Consider the following 22,293-nt stretch of genomic DNA (forward strand, 5'->3'; position numbering starts at 1 on the left):
TGTATGGGAAGATGCAACAATCTGGGGTCATTTGAAACTTTCCCTTAGATATGCATCTTAACTGTCTAAGGGCCAATATATCCAAAGCCCAGAATGTTTCCTGTCTTTCTTCATCCTGAATTCCTCAGAGTACACTGTCTGTGGGCAACTACAATGGCTAATAGCTTGATCATTGTAGAACTGGAATGGCAGGCAACACTTTTTTCTTTACACAAGAGATGAAGAATGAGCAGAGCTGGGTCCCAGGAAAACCAAAGCCAACAGAGCAAACCAAGTATATTACCCTTGATTCTTCAACCATTTCTTTTTCATCTCATAGGAAGCTTGGATGTTTCTTTCCACCAAACCCCTTCTAAATCCCTCACATAAACAATATTTTTCAAAATTCAGTTGAGTAAGGAAAGATCTACTGAGAAATATGACCCCGCTTCCTGAGACTTTAAGCCAGTATTTAGCCAGAGATTGAAAAAGTAGGAGGAACAGTACCCAAGTAATGAGGGGAGGAGAAACCATTTCTCCAAGGCCTTTTCTGTCTCTACATGGCTGAGTTCAGACTAGGGAAGACGGGGGGAATGAACTATGAAGCTGCTATGTATTAAATAGCAAAAAGTCAGGATTGTGGGTACAAGTCATTCATATTTATACAATAAATTATAGGCTATTCTTTTTTGTTTCTTTGTTTGGGTACTATGGGTATCATAGAATGGGGGCAAAGAAATGGGAAGGAAAAACCGAAGAAGTGGTTGTGGCTGGGTTGTTGGAACACTTCTCAAATTGCGTAAGTGAAAAGGTTTGAAAAACTTTACTCTGTGCTAACCTTTAAATCTTGGCTCCCTCACAGCTCCTGGAAGAGATCAATCAGGTTAGTTTTCCCTTTTCTCTGTTCTTCCTGGTCTCTGGGCATTGGTCCTCCCAGCCAGCACTGCCTGTACCCATAAATGAGGCCCGTGGTGATGTGCCAACATCAGTGGTATTGCTACTCCGAGGTCACACCTGTTGCATTAGTGGGTGAGCAGACTCTCCTCTGACTTCTCTAGTCTTCAGTTCTTTCCCTATTACCGAATGCCACAGTGCGGAGGGGAAGGAAATATTTGCAGAAGGAAAGGCAGAGGCAGGAGGCTGATATTGAGAGAAACTCAGATCTGATCTCCTCTATTCCCTAAGACCCCTCTGTATGTCCAAGCTGGTGCCACTATCAAAGAACATAGAAATATCTCCTATTCACAGTGGAAAATGCTAGAGCCAAATCTTTATACATCTCCAAAAGAAGCTCATGTCACTACACTGTTTCAATTTCTGGTCCCATTGGTTAGTTGCAATTATATATACAAATATGATTATGCAAGCAGTCCATGCCCCTTTGTTCAAATTTTTTATATCCTGTATCAATTACTGATTATACTCACCTTAGGCGGAGAGTAGAAAAATGTTGCCTTCCCCATAGACTCTCAAATTAAGCAAAGTTTAAAAGAATTGTAAGTGAAACAAATCTTGTTCATTAGATATTAATAACCAAGTAGGTACTGGTTTTTCAGAGTCTAGAAACTGCTTCTGAGGTATATACATCCCAGGCTGACTTTTACCTTGACAGGAAGGTATAGGACAAGAGCACTTCAGAATCAGCCCACCTTCAGAGGCCCTCACAGTGTTTGCCTAACTATGAATCATGTCTCCTGAACTTTTCTGAGCCCATACCAGGAACCTGAGACCTATCTCGCATGACACCTACCCACCCACTGCTACTAGGCAAAAAATGACAAAGAACAGATTCTGTCCCAGGCAGTTCCCCAAGTTGTGTCTGCTCCATTTCCAGCCCTAGTCCTAATAGGAATTAGCCCAGAAAAACTCCTAGTTGCAGCTGGGCCCTTCCTTACGCCCCACCCACCTCTCATTCACCTTTACCTGCCTTCGTCTTTCCATTTCCTATTCAGGAGTAACTCCAAAAGCTTTTCTTCTCCTCAATCCTCCATGGTCTACAAACTTCAAAAATGACAGAGTGACTCTCACATGCAGAGATTCCCTTTCTTCAGCCCAAGGAGACATATCTTGGTATCATAATGATCATTTGTTGGATAATAAATCTGAAGAGATCCAAATACACAAGACTGGATATTACAAATGCAAGACTCGAAGATCTTCTCCCAGTGACCCCGTACATATGGATTTTTTATCTGGTGAGGAAAGAAAGGAAGGAGTCTCTGAAATTAAACCACTGGGCAGCATGTCTAAGGGCTACGCTAATGCAGGGAGCCTAGGCAGGGCTGTAAACGGGCATGAGGATATTTGATGTATTGACCCCAGTGGGGAAAATAAGGAGATAGGACAGCAACAGAATGCTGCCTTGTCCATCCTCTCCATCCAGAGAAGTATTGGTAAGTATTGGTAAGAAGTATTGGTAAGTATTGGTAAGTATGGGGGAAGTCACCAGGAAAAAGGGACTTGGGTCTGAAGAAATGTATGGTATAAAACTTCTCTTTTAACAATATGTATGAGGATTTCTTAAGGATATTTTCTGGAAATTACTTCATTATCCTAGGACAAGGGAGAACTGGGTTTTGGGATCATGTGGAAATGTTGATGGAGGACAGTTGCAGGTATGTATAGGACTGCAGCTCTTTCTTCATGGGCAGAAATGAGAGTTTGAAGAAACAAGCATCAGGAAATAAATTGATTGCATTCCTCCACTCTTTGCAGACAGACTGATCATCCAGGCTCCACACCCTGTCTTTGAAGGAGATGATGTTGTTCTGAGATGCCAGGGGAAAGAAGCAACAAGTGAAACAGTTTTATACAAAAATAAAAAAGAAATTAGGAAGAGTTATATATCAAACTTCACACTAAATTCAGTCTACAGGGACAATGGCAAATATCATTGTACTGCTTCTAGGAAAAGCTTTTGGGGAATGAAGAGAGACATTTCAAAACCTCTAACAATTCAAGTTCAAGGTAATGGATGCCCTCCTGTGGGTAATAGGACTTGGCAGGGAAACTGTGTGAGGATTTAGGGAGGGGCTCATCAGTGGGGATTTCATGAAAATCCTCCAGTCATGGGAGGGAGATGGGAAGTGGTTCCACCTACTTGGGTCTCTGTGTTCCGATAGCTGGTGCTGAAAGCACACGTGCATCTTTCCAGGAGCCCTGAGCCTCACTACCTTGGGAACTGTGTTTGTTCTTCTCTCTAGAGCTGTTTCCCCCTCCTGTGCTGACAGCCAGACCCTCCCAGCCCATAGAGGGGAGACCGGTGACTCTGAAATGTGAGACTTGGCTCCCTCCACAGCGGTCATACATTCAGCTTCAATTCTGCTTCTTCAGAGAAGAGCAGGCCTTGGGATCAGGCTGGAGCAGCTCCCCAGAGCTCAATTTACCTACCATGTGGAGTGAAGACTCAGGGTCTTACTGGTGCCAGGCAGAGACAGTGACTCACCATGTCAGGAAAAGAAGCTTGAGATCCCAGATACATGTGCAGAGTGAGTGTCTGTGGGGCTGCACTTCCAGAGTCAGAGCTGGGGAGAGGAGAGGAGAGCAATGACATTTCCTGCTCCCTAGGACACTGAACATAACAGAGAGGAGAATTTCAGCTGTCCTGGTATCCTTCTCTCTTCAGGTTCAACACTGGCCTAATGTCCCTAGAACATTCTCTTCCATCTAACTCAGTTAATAACAGTTATTGATCAGTTACAGGGTCCCCAACCCTGTGGGGGGGGGCGGTTACAGAGACTTACAGGATATGTTCTCTCAAGAGTCAACAGATAGGGCTTCCCTGGTGGCACAGTGGTTGAGAGTCCGCCTGCCGATGCAGGGGACACGGGTTTGTGCCCCGGTCCGGGAGGATCCCACATGCCGCGGAGCGGCTGGGCCCGTGAGCCATGGCCGCTGAGCCTGCGCATCCGGAGCCTGTGCTCCACGACGGGAGAGGTCATAACAGTGAGAGGCCCGCGTAGCGCAAAAAAAAAAAGTCAACAGACACAGATGACCACATGCAGTCTTTAGAGGTCCCTATGCTGCTTCCGTTTGTTGACCTAAACATATTCCAAAATAAAAGTGGAAGACAAACATGAACTGGAATAATCAGAAAATAATGTGGGAAGATGGAGGTGAGACTGGAGGAGAGTCTTGAAGGATAGGAAAGGGGTTTGAATTTCAGGATAGAAGTAATATTCTCAGGGTTCACTCTTATTTTGTGATCCATCAGCGCACCAAAGATTCCTTAGATATAAATGTAAATAAAATGTGACTGCAGTCAGCATTAGGTTTAAGAAGATCAGGAGCCTAGTCCCCACATTCCCCAAGAATGGGAACTGTTGTATGTGGTGGGAGGGGTGTTTCTGCCTTTATAATAACATGCACAATTAATTCCTTATTGCCCACTTTGGACCCCTGCTTATTGTACCTGCTGCTATGGGCTTGTTCGTGACAGAACCAGCCTTCTCCTTGACCCTGAAGTTTCTGCCATGAGAACCCTCATGTGTCATCTTGTGTCCTCCCAGGAGTCCCTGTGTCTGATGTAAATCTAGAGATCCGGCCCCCCGAGGGGCAGCTGATTGAAGGAGAAAATCTGCTCCTTATCTGCTCAGTAGCCAAGGGTACAGGGACTGTCACATTCTCCTGGCACAGAGAGGGCACAGTGAGAAGTTTGGGAACAAAGACCCAGCGTTCCTTGTCGGCAGAGCTGCAGATACTCACTGTGAAGGAGCATGATGCTGGGAGATACTACTGTGCAGCTGACAACATTCACGGTCCCATCCTCAGTAAACTGATTAGAGTCACACTGAGAAGTAAGTTCCCGATTCCTTCTATTCAGCCTCGGTTCACAAGCCAGGGTTTAGGCTTTCTATCAGCCATGAGGCTCTTTGGAAGAAGGCAAAGGAACAGAGTTGTGAAGATTTAGAAGCTAACCAAGGAATGGCAAAGATGACAAAAGTTGAAGATATTTTACTTGTGGAGAGGACCGTAGTGATGAAAACAAAATTATCTAGGATTACTCTTCATGGTTCAAGAGATATATCTATATTTAAGTTTCTTGAGTGGGGTTATGAGTCTGTCACAGCATCAGAGTCCTCTGACAGTCTACTATCTCTCTCAGTTCCAGTGTCTCGCCCTGTCCTCACTCTCAGGGCTCCTGGGGCCCAGGTTGCGGTGGGGGACGTGATGGAGCTTCACTGTGAGGCCCGGAGAGGCTCTCCCCCGATCCTGTACCGATTTTATCATGATGGTGTCAGCCTGGGGAGCAGCTCAGTTCCCTCTGGAAGAGCATTCTTCAAATTCTCTCTGACTGCAGAACATTCTGGAAACTACTCCTGTGAGGTTGACAATGGCCTGGGGGTCCAGCTCAGTGACAGAGTGACTCTCAGTGTCACAGGTTAGTAGGGGTGCCTGCAGCAATTACAGCCCAGAATAGACTGTGTCTTCTCTTTTGGGCTACTTGCTGGTGTGACATTCCAGCAGACTCCCCACTTTTTCTTCCTCTACCTGAGAGTCCTGGGATTCTTTCTTCTGACTCTACATTCAGGAACTTAGGCCATTCCTAATGGTTTTTCTGCATTTATCAAGATGGTCATATGATTTTTATTTTTTATTTTATTGATGTGATGTACCATGTTGATTGATTTGCAAATGTTGAACTACTCTTGCATACATGGAGTAAATCCCACGTGATCATGGTGTATGATCCTTTTAAAGTACTGTTGTATTCGGTTTGTTAATATTCTGTTGAGGATTTTTGCATCTATGTTACCTGAGATATTGGCCTGTAATTTTCTTTTTTGTGTGTTGTCTTTGGTTTTGGTATCAGGGTGATGTTAGCCTTATAAAATAAGTTAGGAAGTATTCCCTTCTCTTCAGGTTTTTTGAATATTTTGAGAAAGATAGGATTTACAGCACCTTTGAATGTTTGGTAGAATTCACCTGTGAAGTTATCTGGTCCTGTACTTTTATTCTTGGGAGGTTTTTGATTTCTATTTCAGTCTCTTTCCTAGTGATTGGTCATTCAGATTTTATTTTTTTATGATTCAGTCTCAGAAGGTTGTGTGATTCTAAGAATTTGCCCATTTATTCTAGGTTGCTCAATTTGTTGGCATATAACTGTCCACAATATTCTTGTATAATCCTTTGTATTTCTGGGCATTCATTGTTATAGCTCCTCTTTCATTTCTGATTTTATTTATCAGAGCCTTCTCTCATTTTTCTTAGTGAGTCTAGCTAAAGGTTTGGCAATTTTGTCCATCTTTTAAAAGAATCAGGTCTTAGTTTTTATCAGTATTTTCTATTTTCTTTTTAGTGTATATTTCATTTCTCTTTGAATCTTTATCATTTTCTTCCTCCTACTGACTTTTGGCTTCATTTGTTCTTCTTTTTCTAGCTCCTTTATGTGCAAAGTTAAATTTTGGTATGTCGTATTTTCATTTTCATTTGTCTTCAGGTATTTTTTCAATTCACCTTTGATTTCTTGTTTGACCCAATAGTTGTTTAGCAGCTTGTTGTTTAGTCGCCACATATTTGTGATTTTCCAGCTTTCTTCTTGTGGTTGATCTCTAGTTTCATACCATTGTGAACAGGCAAGATGGTTGATATGATTTCAATCTTCTTAAATTCATTGAGACTTGTTTTGTATTCCAACATATGGTCTATTCTTGAGAAAGTTTCATGAGCACTTAAGAAGTATGTGTATTTTACTGCATTTGGATGGAATGCTCTGTATAAATTTATCAAGTCCATCTGGTCTAATGTATCTTTTAAGGCTGCTGTTTCCTTGTTGACTTTCTTTCTGTACGATCTATCCATTAATAGTGGGGTGTTACAGTTCCCTACTATTATTGTGTTGCTGTCAATTTCTCCCTTTAGGTCTGTTAATAATTGCTTTGTATATTTTGGTGCTCCTATGTTACGTGCATATATATTTATCACTATTACGTCTTCTTGATGAATTGTCCCCTTTATTACAATTAATGTCCATTTTTGTCCTTTGTTATCTTTTTTGGCTTGAGGTCTATTTCTTCTGATATGAGCATGGCTATACCCACTTTTTTTTTTTTTTTTTGGCTGCCATATGCATGGAGTATCATCTTCCATCCTTTCACTATGAGCCTATGTTTGTCTTTAAAGGTAATGTGAGTTTCTTGGAGACAGCATAGAATTGGGTCTTATTTTTTACTCCATCTAGCCACTCTATGTCTTTTGATTGGTGAATTCAACCCATTTACATTTAAGGTTATTATTGATAAAGAAGAATTTAGTATTGTTTTACCTTTCATTTTCAGGTTGCTCTATATCTCCATTTTTTTCTTCCCCTTAAGTTTCTGCCTGACATTTTGGTTTTGTGGTTTTTTATGATATTTTTCTCAGTTTCCCTTTTTTCATGTTTTGTATCTCTGTTCTAGACTTATATTTTGTGGTTACACTGAGGTTTGCATAAGACCTTTCCTAGATAAAATAGTCTGTTTTCTGCTGATAGAATCTTACCTTCATTTACCTATATGGGTTCCATCCTTTTCCTCTTCCCCTTTTATGTTTTTATTGTCTCAAATTATCTCTTTTTGTATTGTGAGTTTTATACCAAATTGAAGTAGCTATAGTTATTTTTCTGGCTTCCCTCCTTTTACCTTTATGCTATAATAAAGTGTTTAAAACCTATTCTGATAAAGAGCTGCAATTTTCTGATTCTGTCTATTTCAGTTTCCTCAAAGTTTTGTATACTTTTGCCTTTTTGTTTTTTGTAGAAGAGCTTCTTTCAACAATTCTTGTAAGCAGAACCAGTGTTGATGTATTCCCTCAGCTTTCATTCATATGGGAAAGTCTTTGTTTCTCCTTCATATCTGAATAATAACTTTGCTGGAAAAAATATTCTTGGGTGACACTTTTTATCTCTCAGTATTTTGAGAATGTCATTCCATACCCTCTTGTCCTGTAGAATTTCTGTTGAGAAACCTGATGATAGGCTCATGGAGATTCTTTTGTAGGTTACCATCCTTTTTTCCCCCAGGCTGCCTTAAAATTCTTTCTTTGTGATTGACTTTTGACAATTTTAATATAACATGTCTTGTAAAAGGTATTTTTGCATTGAAGTAATTAAGTGTTCTCTTAGCTTCATGGATTTGTATATCCAGTTTCTTTCCTAGGTTTGGGAAGTTCTCAGCTATTATTTATTTAAATATACTCTCTGTTTGCCTCTCCCTGTTCTCTCCTGGGACACCCCTTATACTAATGTTGCCTTTCCTAAAAGAGTCAGATAGCTCTTGGAGAATTCCCTCATTTTTAAATTATCTTATTTATCTCTCCTCTTATACTTGTATCATGTCTAGATTTCTATCTTGAGATTGCTAATTCTCTCTTTCATATAGTCTGATCTATTTCTAGTGCTTTCCAAGGCATTCTTCTCAACATTTATTCAGTTCTTCAATTCCAGAATTCCTGTTTGGCTCTTTTTTAGAGTTTTAATACCTCTGGTAAAGTATTTCTTTTGTTCATTAATTTTATTTCTGAGCTCATTAATCTGGCTTTCTGAGTGTTCTTGTAGCTTGTTGAGTTTCTGAATGACAACTATTTTGACTTTCTTTGAATTCTTTCTCAGTTAGACCACAATATTTCATGACTGTAAGTTTGAATTCTTTCTCAGTTAGATCACAATATTTCATGACTGTAAGTTTGGTTTCTGGAGAATTGCCAGTTTCTTTTTGTGGTTCAGTGTTACTGTGATTCTTCATGGTACTTGATGGGTGGTTTCTCTGCTGGTACACTTGACGTGGTGACAGTTAGAAATCAGAGGCCTTTCTTTTGTTTTCCAGTAGGTGGTGGTATGGCATAAGTTTTTGGTTTCTCTTACCCAAGCTGCCTCTGGCTATGTTTGAGAGTAGTCACTTTCCATCCTCCCCTCTCTCTATAAGAAGTGTGGCTCTATTATCACTTCCTGTGCCTCCGGAGTTACTGCTGCTTTGCTCCTGAAGTGTTGCTGTTATCATCACCTGGTGCCCCAGGATGGTGGGCTGTTCTCTCGTGTCTGGGATCCCTTGAGTCATAGGCTCCACCAATGCAGGCAAAGCAAGGGGGTAGGGTGGGAGCTAGGGTCAGGCTGGCACCTATACCCTTTCTGATGTCATAAGGTTTGTGGACTCTGCCGTTGTGGGTTGAGGGGCAGGGGCTGGCGTCATGGGGCACTCATTAAAAAAATGAGTAAAGGACCTGAATAGACATTTCTCCAAAGAAGACATATAAATGGCTATTAGATACATGAAAAAAATGCTCAACATCACTCATTATTAGGGAAATGCAAACCAAAACTACAATGAAATACCACCTCATACTCATTAGGATGGGTACTATAAAAATAATAGAAAATAACAAGTGTTGGCTAGGATGTGGAGAAATTGGAATCCTTGTGTAATGTTGGTAGGAATGTAAAATGATGAAATCATTATTGAGAACACTATGGAGGCTCCTCGGAAAATTAAAAATAGAGCTACCATATGATACAGAAATTCCACTTCTGGGTATACATCCCCCAACGCTGAAAATATATTCTCAAAAAGATATTTGTACACGCGTGTACAGAGCAACATTATTCATAATAGCTAAAACATGGAAACAACCCAGTCCGTTTATCTGTTGATAACCCAATATCCATTATCAATAGATAAATGGATAAGCAAAGTGTGGTATGCACATAATATGAAATATTACTCAGACTTAAAAAGAAAGAAAATTATGCTACAACCTGGATGAATCTTGAGGTCATTATGCTAAGTGAAACAAACCAGTCAATAAAAGACAAATACTGTATGATCCCACTTATATAAGATGTTTAGGTTAGTCAAAATCATAGAAACAAAAAGTAGCCTGGTGCTTGTCAGGGGGTGGGGAAATGGAGTGTAGGGAGTTATTGTTTAACGGGTATAGATTTCACTCTTACAAGGTAAAAAGTTATGGAGATGGATGGTGGTATTGGTTTCACAATGTCATGAAATTATTTAATACCACTTAACTGTACACTTAAAAAGTTTATGATGGAAAATGTTAAGTTTTGAGCATTTTACAGCAATAAAAATTGGATAAAAATATATGAGGTGGTGACATGGGTGGAAAGGCACACTGAGATGTGCAAAGAATGTATAAAGCCTTACCCCTGAGACCCTTCACATTTGGCCCAGGTCACTATATATTGTAAAGGATGTACAGAAGGGTGAATTATTCCCATTCAATGGATTGTCTCCATGCTCCCTCCCCTTTAGCCAATCTCAGATGCAAAGCAAAGCTTAAGATCCTTACCAAACTTCTCTTGCCAATGAAGCACACAGCTTATATCTAAAGCACTGCACACAGATTGGCTCATCCAGGTTCCCTCACAACTTAGCAGAATCAGCAATCTCACAGTTCACATTTCACATTAATTAATTATTGATTAATAATTCCATATATTAATTAAAAACATAGTGATTTTCTGTTTTTCCTGGCTGTCCTATTTCTATAATCACAAAGTAAAATGGAAATCATGTTGTTATTGCTGTGTCTGGATATTTTGGGGCCAATCTGGATCAATTTTGTCATCCACTCATTCACGAATTGTTGATGAACTATTACATGCCAAGACAAAGTTCCAGCAGCCGGAAATACAAAAATGAACAAACAGATAAGTCCTCATCCTTATGAAACTTACATTCTATTAGAGGAGTCAGATATACAACAATGACAGATGATAGATAGATAAATAAGAGAGAGATACATAGATACATAAATTGATAGATGTTAGTGTTAATGCTATGCAGAAAAATAAAGCAAGGTAACTGGGTAAAAGGTAATGAGGTCCTACTTCAGATAGGTGTGGAAGTCTAGGTTTAAAACTAAGTCTCAGGAGTCAATCAATGATATGGAGAAACAAACCTTGCTTTTAGTTATTATTTCTATCAGTAATAGTAGCTAACATTTATCGAGCATTTTACATACATGATTCTTATTACCATAGCTTGTGATATAATTATTATTAGCTCCATTTTACGAAGGAATAAACTGAGACTTGGAGCTAGTAAAAAGTTTTTAAAACATCAAGATCACAGGGCTAATAAAGAGCAGAGATGGGATTTAAACTCAGGTTTTCCTGAATCCCAGGTCTATGTTCCTACTACTAAACTAAACTAAATATTTCCTTTATTAACTTATCTTGTACACATACTTAATTAAAGCTGCTCATGAACTATGTTGCTTCCCTCAGTTCCAGTGTCTCATCCTGTCTTCACCTTCCACCCTGCTGGGGCCCAGGCTATGGTGGGAGATGTGTTAGAGCTTCGCTGTGAGGCCCAAAGAGGCTCTCCCCCGATCCTGTACTGGTTTTATCACAAGAATGTCACCCTGGGGAGCATCTCGGACCCCTTTGGAGGAGGAGCATCCTTCAACCTCACTCTGATGGCAGAGCATTCTGGGAACTTCTCTTGTGGGGCTGACAATGGCCTGGGGGTCCAGCGCAGTGAGATGGTGACACTCAGCGTCACAGGTTGGTTGGTGGTACCTGGGCTATAGGTTACATTTATAAGCAATAAAATATTTCTCCAATAGACTGTAGAAATTCTCCCAGTGTCAAAGAGTTATTAACATGAAAACAAGGCTTGAAGCTTCTGGAGACTGGTACTGATTTCATGGGGGTGGGGGAGGGAAAAGGAATACATTTTAATGTTAGATTCTGGCAATCACTCTCATGTGCTATTATTTTGAAAATTACGAATTATACTGTAAATGATTCAAATTGAGAAATCAGAACCTGGCAAAAACCTGTCCTGATATATAGCTAGCCCCCACGTACATGTTTTTTGTCTAGATAAAAAAATATTTGGCCCTGAACTCAAGTATAGGTCTCTTTACTTAGGGCCTTCCAGTAACAAAATAACGCTTATCACCGAGGGGGTCACTGCAGGACTGCTAAGCATCCTTGGCCTTGCTGCTACTGCTGCTCTGGTGTGTTACTTCAGGACCCAAAGGAATTCAGGTGAGTGACTATATCTTACTCTTTGATGTTGTGACTTTTGCCATTGCTGTAATAACTTGGACTTGTGTAGTACATCCTATAAAGGTCAATTATTCCTTTCCAAATACTAAGCCCTCAGTTCTAATCACTGCCACTCTGTGGCAGTGACAAAAAGGTATAACAAATTTCTTAATGAAGTTACTACTCCATGTGTTTAATTTGAGATTTAAATCAGAGAACAGAGTTTAGCTTCCATTTAAAAATTAGAAAGTTAAGTATTTACTGTTCCAACCCCAGTCCAAAGCTTACTGAAAACAAAAAGAAGGAAAAACAAAGTCCTCCACTTGTAACAACAACAAAAATAGACAATAGCCATAAGTACAAACCATAAACTCTGAGATATATTTGAAAAACATATAAAGACAGTGATATTTATTAGTAGATAAAATTAATAGATATTCTGAGAATGAAATTAAAATTTTAATTTCTGATTGTTGCTAGTATATAGAAATTCAGTTGATTTTTGTACATTGATCTCATATCCTGCAACCTTGCTAAACACACTTATTAATTCTAGTATTAGTTTTGTAGATTCCATCAGATTTTTCTGCATAGATGGTCAAGTCATCTGGGAATAAAGATAATTTTACTCCTTACTTTCCAATTTGGATTCCTTTTATTTCTTTTTCTTGCCTTAATGGACTGGCTAGAACCTCCTGTACAATGTTGAATAGAAGTGTTGAGAATAGACCTACTTGTCTTGTTCTTGAACTTAAAGGGGGGAAAGTGTTTGGACTTTCACCACTGCATATGATAATATTGGCTGTGGATTTCTTGTAGCTGCTGTTTATTAGGCTGAAGAACTCCCTACTAATTGTAATTTGCTGACAGTTTTTTTTTTTTTTTTTTGCGGTACGCGGGCCTCTCACTGTTGTGGCCTCTCCCGTTGCGGAGCACAGGCTCCGGACGCGCAGGCTCAGCGGCCATGGCTCACGGGCCCAGCCGCTGCGCGGCATGTGGGATCCTCCCGGACCAGGGCACGAACCCATGTCCCCTGCATCAGCAGGCGGACTCTCAACCACTGCGCCACCAGGGAAGCCCTGCTGACAGTTTTTACAGAAGAAATGACAAATGTTTTTTCTACATTGATTGAGATGATCATATGATTTTATTTTCTAGTCTAGTGATACAGATTTTGGATTTTGAATGTTGAACTGGCTTTGCATTTCTGGGGTCAACCTCACTTGCTTATAATTTTTGAATTTGATTTGCTAAAATCTTTAAGAATGTTTGCACCTATGTTCATAAGGGATATTGATTTGGTAGTTTTATTTTCTTGTCATTTCTTTTTCTGGCTTGATGTCTAGGTAATATCCACTTAGTTATCACTTCCAGAATTCTTCATTCCTTTTTGTATATACATACATCCATATGGTATCATTCTCTCTCAGTTTGAAGGACTTCTTTTTAACATTTCTTGTACTATGGGTTTGTTTGTGAACTTGATTGACAGTGTTGCTGAAGTCTTCTATATCCTTTCTGATTTTCTTTTTACTTGATCTATCAGTTATTGAGAGAAGGGTATTGAAATCTTCAACAATATTTGTAAATGTTTCCATTTCTTCTTGCAATTCTATCACATGTGCTTCATGTATTTTGAAACTTTATTATTAGGTGCACAAATATTTATCATTGTTATGTGTTTTTGATGAAATGACCACATTATCCTTATGACCTTTTTATTCCTGTAGCATCATTTACTCTGAAATATTCTTTGATATTAATATATTAATATAAATAATGTTAGCATGATATTTCTTTTTTCTACCCTTTTAACTTATTTGTGCCTCTATTTATTTATTTATTTTTTTTGCGGTACGCGGTTCCTCTCACTGTTGTGGCCTCTCCCGTTGTGGAGCACAGGCTCCAGATGCGCAGGCTCAGCGGCCATGGCTCATGGGCCCAGCCGTTCCGCAGCATGTGGGATCTTCCCAGACCAGAGCACGAACCCGTGTCTCCTGCATCGGCAGGCGGACTCTCAACCACTGCGCCACCAGGGAAGCCCTGTGCCTCTATATTTAAAGTGTATTTTTATAGATAGCATATAGTTAACTTGGATTTTTTTATCTAATATGGCAGTCTCTACCCTTTAATTTTAAAAATTTAGACCATTTAGATTAATGTGATTATTGATAGGGTTAGGTCCCTAAATCTATTATTTTGCTATTTGTTTTCTATTTGTCTCATCTGTTCTTTGTTTTCCATTTCCTTTTTTTTTCTACCCTCTTTTGGACCACTTGAGTATTTTTTATGATTCCATTTTATTTCCTTTTTTGGCTTATTATTTATATAACTCATTGCTTTGTTATTTTAGTGGTTGTTTTAGAGTGTATGGTATACATATCTAACTTATCACAGTCTACTTACAAGTGACATTATATCACTTCATGTATAACATAAGAATCTTACCATTGTGTACTCCATTTCTCCCCTGCCTGTTACATTGTTATTAATTTTGTAAACAATTATCTTTTAAAGAAGTTTACATATAATTTAAAAATATTATACATTTACTCATAAAGTTACCACTTCCAATGTTCTTCATTCCTTTTTGTATATCCATATGTTCATCTGGTATCATTTTCTTTCCACCTAAAAGATTTCTTTTAACATTTCTTGTAGTATGGGTCTGCTGGTGGTGAATTATTTCAGCTTCTGTATGTCTGTAAAAGTCTCTGTTTTGCATTCATTTGTGAAATATATTTTTAGTGGCATAGAATTCTGGGTTGAAAATTTTGTTTTCTTTCAATATTTTAAAGATGCTGTACTGTCTTCCTGTGTGCATGGTTTCTAACAAGAAATCTGCCATAATCCTTGTCTTTGTCTTATGTGATTGCTTTTATTTTTCTCTCTGAATGTTTTTTCATGGATCAGAAATCTTTGAGTGCATAGACTGTTTTATTCAGTGCTTTGAGTGCTTATAAGGTTTCAAGACTTTATATCTGGAATTACTAATCCTTTACTTTCTGTCTTTCTCTGTGGTGTAACATGAACTCTCTTTTTCTGTCAGACCAAATGGTTCTGTTTTCCTTTTTCAGGGCTCATATTGAAAATCAAGCAAATAAACAAATAATTGGGTCTCAATTTAATGAAGGCTTTACATACTTTCCTTAATGATAGTGGTTAAGCATTGTCTTCTGACTTCCACTTTCAGGTCAATCAATGAGCATCCATCCTTCCTCTTCTTTGTATAAAAAATGGCATCATCATTTTATGACTGATATTTAAAGCTACTTAATAGTTTCTTAAATAATATTACATATACAATTATGTGTGCAGCACTAACCCTGATAGTACTCATCATAAAATCTGTCATTCATGTAGAGTCTATTATATGCAATTTTATAGTGTCTAATTCTCTCAGTTTTTCAGTATGTACATTTCACTTCAATTAAACCAATATCATTATAACCATATTAAAGATGAAGAAATGAAGATTTGGAGAAGTTAGAAACCTTTCCAAATTCATGTGTATCTACTAAGAGTCAGAGTTAGGTCTTAACTGGGGTCTCCCTAGCCCTTGAGTCCATATACTCTCCATTACATCTTGGTGACTTGTAAAAGGCTGGTTGTACCTCCTACTTTAAAAATTACTTTTCTATCTCATTACCTATCTGGATGTCATTTATTAATCAGTAACATACTAGAAGTGCAGACATTAGAACCTCAGTATTGCAGTTGATAATATTAAAAAAACAGGTTGCTCAGTCAGTACAACACCAAATAACACAAGGGAAGGAAAGATTACCAGTCATTATTTAATGTGATCCATGAGGGCAGAAACCCAGGAGATTCTGTCCTCTATATCTAAGGGAAATGTTTTTTTAAATAGCAAACTCAACTAAGGAATTCTGACAGTGTCAATCAGAGGGTCTCTGCCTTTCACATCTCAAAATCTTGTCTACTGTACTTCCCTCATAGCAAAGTCTTCCTTCTCATTATTGACCAGTCTTCTCAGGGAAGAGCTCAGCCCTTTCAAATTCATCTAAAAGTGAAGGACTCTGCTCCTTAAGCCTGAGTGTTTCCTCCAAGTTACCTAAGGGAGTGATATATTTATTAACTCTATAACTGCTTAGAATTAAATTCCAGTAATGTAACTCTCCAAACTCCAGTCTCCTTAGCTGTATAATGGTCATAATAATAGTATATACCTTTTAGGTGCTATGAGACAATCTATGTAAACTGCTTAGCACAGTGCCTGGCCCATATACCTTTAGTGAATACTAGCTTATATTATAAATAGCCACCTTCTGGGTCTGTTTTCCTTTATGCAGATGAAGAGATAATCTGACTCTCAGATGCATCCTGGAACTTAGTTAACCTGCTTACAAGTAAGGGTATTAGTTGTTGATTGATATGGTTACAATGGCCCTGAGGAGAGAGATACAGGCCAGGATCACGCTTACACACCTCTAGTTTAACTCAGGACACCTGGTTCCCAAAGATGGGGTTTGTAGGCATTAATCAGTCATTTTCCATGAGAGGTAAGGCTGAATATATTTACTTTGGGAAATAACTTGTGTCCTCTAAGACCAGTGAGACAGATATAGAGCCACAGATAAGTAGGCAAAGGGCAGAGATGGGAAACTGGGAGGAGGCTGTACTGGGCAGGCCAGAAAAATTTCAATATTTATGTGTTGATGGAAAGCTGGCATATTTTCAAGGCTGATGGAGTAGGCTTCCAAATTAGGTTTACATGTAGTCACCTATTAAAAAATTGTCAACTTGTTTTTCTTTTAGTCCTCATAGTACATAGTTTAATTTGTTCAGTTGTTTAACAAATCTTTACTAAATATTTTCAACCTTCTAGGCACTGGAAATAGAAAAATAATTAAGACAAGTTTTGCGCCCTCAAGTAACACACCTTTTCACGAAGGAGAGAGTTAGAGGCAAACACAGAAATAGATAATTAAAATACAATATAGTAATTTTAATATTGCAGGGTTCTATATGCATGGATATAGGTCACTTAATCCAGCCTGTTGGCATCAGGGAAAGCTCTGGAGGAGGAAAGATAAATTGGTATTAGCCAGGTGAAAGCGAAGGAAAGAAGGGGTATGGAGAAAACAATATGCACCCAATGTTGTTGAAATGGATTTGCAAGGTCAGAGATAAAGAAAGGTCTGGGCTTATTCTGGTAGTCCTATTGAGTCATACTTGTGTAACAAGTATTAATTTTAACCCCCCTCTAGGCCTCAGTCTCCTTGTCTCTACCTCATAGGACTGCAGTGAGTATAGAGAAGTGGGAGTATGGGAAGCACTTGATCTAGAGTTAAATATTAAGTTGTCTCTCTTCTGCTACTTCGTCACAACTACTTAGAGTTCATGCTGCTATTACTGATTGAATGATTGAGAATAAGTGTGATTCTGTGCAAATGTCTCTCCAGACCCCACCTTCTTTATCTATAACATGACATAAAGGATGGAGCCGGATGTTCTCAAAGATTTGCCATAGCTGAAATCTAGGATGAATTTGATTTCTGGGAAAGGATATTCTAACATAGAGCACATTGTCCACAGAGATCACTTATCATCAATGTTCCTTTTTTCGTTTTTCAGGAGGACTTTCCACCACTGGAACACCTAGGTGAGGTCTCTGCTTCTTGTGCTGTCAGCATTTTCATTTTATTTATGCTCACAAGATAGAACATGGAATTATGTACATTAAAAATATTTTACTCATTTCCTATTAAAATTTCAAATTCTTATGAAATAAAAAATGTGATTAAGAAGGCCACTTTCGATCATAGTTGTGAATAATACTCACTTATACCTACTTATACAGAGAAATAATGTTATTTACTATCCATGGTTAATTTATCTCCTTCCTTAAGTGTGCGCCAGTAGAGAATTGATCACTGATGTCTTAATGATATCATCTTTCATAAGGCTACATTTATTCACTCCCTTATCACTCATTTCCCTACTCATACACTCATTCAGGAAACAATTTTGAATGCTGGCAATGTTCAACTCACAATATTAACTGCAGAAGGAAATGAAATTGGAAAAAAATACTTTTCCTGAAGAGCCTTCATAATATTTTACAGGAAAGGTAGATCATTGTAATATGAGGTAGAAAACTGAAAGGAACCTAAAAAAGGACAAAGGTCAACTTCTGTGGAATGCAGAAGCCTTTGTGTACCAGTGTTAAAAAACATTTAAACTTTGAAAGTAATAAAAAATAGGCAAACACAAGTGTTTCCTCTATCAAAGGGACCTTGAACTATGTAGCCTTTGTCCTCTGACCTTGCCTCAGCTGGCCTTCTCTGTAATGCTGCCCTGGCTCTGTCTTGTGCCATACTTCTGACGTTTTCTCAAAAGAAGCATGAAGGCTCAGAGTAGCAGCCATGATATTTTCACATGAACCATGCTGAGCTCTTCCTGGATATTGATTTTCCTGAGATTCTGTGTAATCCACAAATACTTTTCTCCTTTTTGTCTCTCTCCCCTTCTGTCACAGTTACAGTCCCAAGGAGTTTAAGGAACCTTCTAGAACCTCCCACACAGACCCCCAAGAACCCACTTACTCTGAACCACCAGACCCAATGGAACAGCAGCCAGTGTACAGCAATGGTGAGAACTTCCTAAGGAACAGAGGGCTCCAGGGAGGAACCAGGGAGGGAAGAGAGATTGAGCAACAGTCCATGGTTCAGTCATATTCAATATAAAAATGTCATTTCTGTCACTATGTCAAGGTTAGAAGGTGGTTATAAACTTGGTGACTGGGAAGAAGAGTTTATAGTGTGAGCTCTTGACTGCAGCCAACTGTGATCTATTGTTTTGCAGTGGATCTTGGTGAGAGCAACCTGGTTTATTCCCAGATCTGCAGCATCCAAGATACAAAAGAAAATTCAGGTGAGACACAAGTAGAGGTAAGGTGGCAGTGTTTTATCAAATCCAGCAAGGGGTTTTTGATCAAAGAGTCATCTCAACATGAATCCAACATGAGAGGCATTAACTGCTCCTCTTATATTACCAATCCTATAATCATATCCATTCCCTCTTACCTGTCTACACTGCCACAATTACCCCATAAACTCTTTAAGGACAGACACCTTATTTCTTTGCTAATATATCAGTAGCATATAGTGTTATGCTTAGAAAATGATAGGCCCCCTCAAATTTTTCTTTAATGAATGAATGAACATAGGCATAATAAATGAACAATAAATGAACATAATAAATTAACAAAGGCATAATAAATTAAGTCTTTAATTATCTAATGTGTAGACAATTGTAATTCTCTTAACTGGTCTCTTTATTTCTAATCTCATTCTCCTTCCAACCTTGTAACGACCTGTTTCCAGTGTGATCCCTCTGAGATGCACAATTGATCACATCATTGTCTAGGTTAACTGCCCTCAGTGATTCTCCATTTTAAAGCATGACCCTTGCCTTCCCCTGTGATTTTATCCCTCCTCTAAGCTCTGCCTTATGTCCTTACTTTAGCCATATTGAACTCTTAACATTTCTTTGATCAAACTGGGTTGTTTTGTGCTTTGGTGCTCGTGCTTCTTATTTGTCTTATAATGTTCTTGCCTCTAGTTTGTCTGTGACCCTTGCTCACATTTCAAGAAATAATTCAGTTATCATCGTGAAACTCAGTAATTCCCACCGGCCCTCCCTATCTCCTAACCTGAGAGGAACTGATTACCCTTTGTGGCAACAGCATAGTTTAATATGTATTTTTATCTTGGTGCTCATAAAACTTCTTGCATTTGTTTCCATGTCTGTTTCTCTATTTCTCTCCTTAAAAATGATAAGATTCTTAATTGTATGGACTGAGTTTATGTCATTTTTGCCACTTTATGGCTTACCAATGCTTAATAGAAGGTCATTGTTCACTGAATGCTTATTGGCTGAATAACTAAATGAAAGAGATCCAAAGAATCCCTTGGAAGGTTAGGAGAAATACACACACTGAATTTTCTCAATGTTAGCACTGCGTATCTTTGGCTTACTGGGCATTTTCTGTTTGGCCTTAGAATGCCAAGTCCCTATTGGAGCTGCCTCCTCCAATTTCTCTGTGCAAAGTGAAGTGAATCATATTTACTTCCTTCTCCCAGATGATCAGTGTAGCCATAGAGGCCCTAATAGTAGTAGGGAGGTAGAAATAACAGAGTTGCTCTGCTGGGGTTGTGATGAGCCGTGGAAAAAGGAAGATATTTTCAATAAAGTCATTCTGGGCATTTTATGGGCAGAGGAAAGGCTTTATTGTTTGTGTGAGGATGAGATTCTTGCTCTGTGAGGGCTTTGGAAGAATTCAGCAGAGGAGACAGGAAATGAGTCAGCAGAGGAAAGATTGGCTTGGAATGCACTGTAAGTAGGTTGTAAGTTACAATGTATTACCCACAGTTTAATACTTTTCTTTCCTCTTCCCATCCAACAGCAAATTCACCAAAGAAACACTGGGAGGATAAGGTGGGTCATATTTCCTGGCTTGCTTTCCCCTCTGCTCTTCCTCACCTACATTTAGGTACTTACTATCTGTGTTTTGTTTTGTTTTATTTTTCCACTAGGAGCCTGCAGTCATCTATTCAGAGTTGAAGAAGGCACATCTAGATGATTCTGCAGGGCTGGCCATCAATCAAGACAGGGACCTTGAAGATGCTGCAGAAAACTATGAGAATGTCCCAGGTGCACTGTCAGCCATAGACCACTAGCTCTGTACCCATAGTGGCTCACAGAGACCCTGAGAAGCAGCCTGTGTCATTATCTCTGTTATCTCCAGCCATGCTACCTCTTTCCCTCCAGGGCTCAGCATCCCAAGAGGCTGGGCTATAGGGGACATCAGGCTGGGTGAAAGCTCTGCCAACTTCCTCTGTGCCTGAGTCTGTGTATTATCTAGGAACATAGTGATCAGCATTTGAGTAAATTCTGCATTCTTTTCACAGTAGAGACACATGTGAAGGCAGGGCAGTTGGGCCTTCAGCTCCCGGGCCTGTTGATGAGAAAGGAGAAATGGTCTAGCCAGGATCATGAGGATGCAATCGTGACCAGTTGATCTAAGTGGGATCAAAATCTTTTAATGTACTATCTCTACATAAACAGTTTGTTCTAAACATCTTGTTTCCATTTTTGTGGGGTTGATAGTGGCATGGCTGATGTTCTGTCGTACATGCTTTGTTTCAGCTACCAAATTGGAAACAACCAAAAAGCTTTGTTCTATCCACGTATATACTATTTCTTCATGAACTATACATCAGTATTAAGATTTTTTTAAATAACACATTCTATTTAATGGGAGAGAGTTTCCAAATTGTCTGATTAGATAGTATAATGGACTGAATTGTATTCCCTCAAAATTCAACGTGACTATACTTGGAGATAGGACCTTTAAGGAGATAATTATGGTGAAATGAGGTCATAAGGGTGGCCCCTAATTGAATTGGACTGGTGTCTTTCTAAGAAGAAGAGGAGACACCAGAGCCCTCTCTATCTTTCTTCATGCACACAGAGGAAAGGCTATGTGAAGACACAGCAAGACAGATATCTGCGAAGCCTGAAGGTGGCAGGAAGAGAGGTCTCACCAGAAACCAACTCTGCCAGCACCTTGATCTTGGACTTCTAGAACTGTGAGAAAATAGATATCTGATGTTTAAGCCACCTAGTCTGTGGTATTTTGTTATGGCAGCCAGAGCAGACTAACACAAATTTATACATAGATACATAGATGACAAATGATTGATGACGACGATGATGATGATAGATAGATAGATAAAGATAGATGCAGGTATATGGCACACACACACATACACACCCCAGCCCACACAGAATTTGTAGTCTTCAAGATACTTCATCTCTCATAAGATCAAACATTCCTCCTACAAGTTGCAGCTCAGTTTTACTGTTTAATTATTCAACATCCACTATTTGATGGCTACAGAAGCATCAACATCAATCTTGGAATGTCAGTAGAGCCAATGATTTACATGACTCAGATGGTAAAGCTTAGTGTCACTCAGGAGCCCTCATGACCTGAGCTGGCAGTGGGTGTAGAGATGCAAGGCAGTTAGTAGGCTCAAAGGAAGACATCCCCTTCCATTGCTCAGTGACTCCTAATCAATTCCTCAATTGACTGACAGATATTGGGTGTCTACCAATGAAGAAAAAACATTTTTTTAAGTATGCCAGCAAAAATGTCAGAAGCAGTTTTATTCATAAGTTCTGCTGAGGCAGAAAAGGAATAATTGAAATTGTTAGCCTCTATCACCTAGTGTTACACTGACCTTTTTTAGCTTTGAAAACAATAGACCTTAAGGAAAGAAGCTAGAAGTTCACTGAGG

At 39.0% G+C, this 22,293-nt stretch overlaps 1 protein-coding gene across 1 annotated transcript; it reads left to right on the forward strand.

Annotated features, from left to right (window-relative positions):
- The first annotated feature begins 938 nt into the window (after positions 1-938).
- FCRL3 (Fc receptor like 3) lies at positions 939-20,670 on the forward strand. The gene is made up of 13 exons (XM_060142283.1): positions 939-1,008; positions 1,932-2,174; positions 2,695-2,946; positions 3,183-3,467; positions 4,488-4,775; positions 5,084-5,359; positions 11,198-11,476; positions 11,846-11,965; positions 17,564-17,591; positions 18,468-18,580; positions 18,794-18,862; positions 20,397-20,428; positions 20,527-20,670. Exons 1-13 carry the CDS (start codon positions 939-941, stop codon positions 20,668-20,670), a joined length of 2,199 nt encoding a protein of 732 aa, XP_059998266.1.
- Positions 20,671-22,293: the final 1,623 nt, after the last annotated feature.

This window comes from Lagenorhynchus albirostris, chromosome 2, assembly GCF_949774975.1.
Source record: "Lagenorhynchus albirostris chromosome 2, mLagAlb1.1, whole genome shotgun sequence".
Classification (NCBI taxonomy): Eukaryota; Metazoa; Chordata; class Mammalia; order Artiodactyla; family Delphinidae; genus Lagenorhynchus; species Lagenorhynchus albirostris.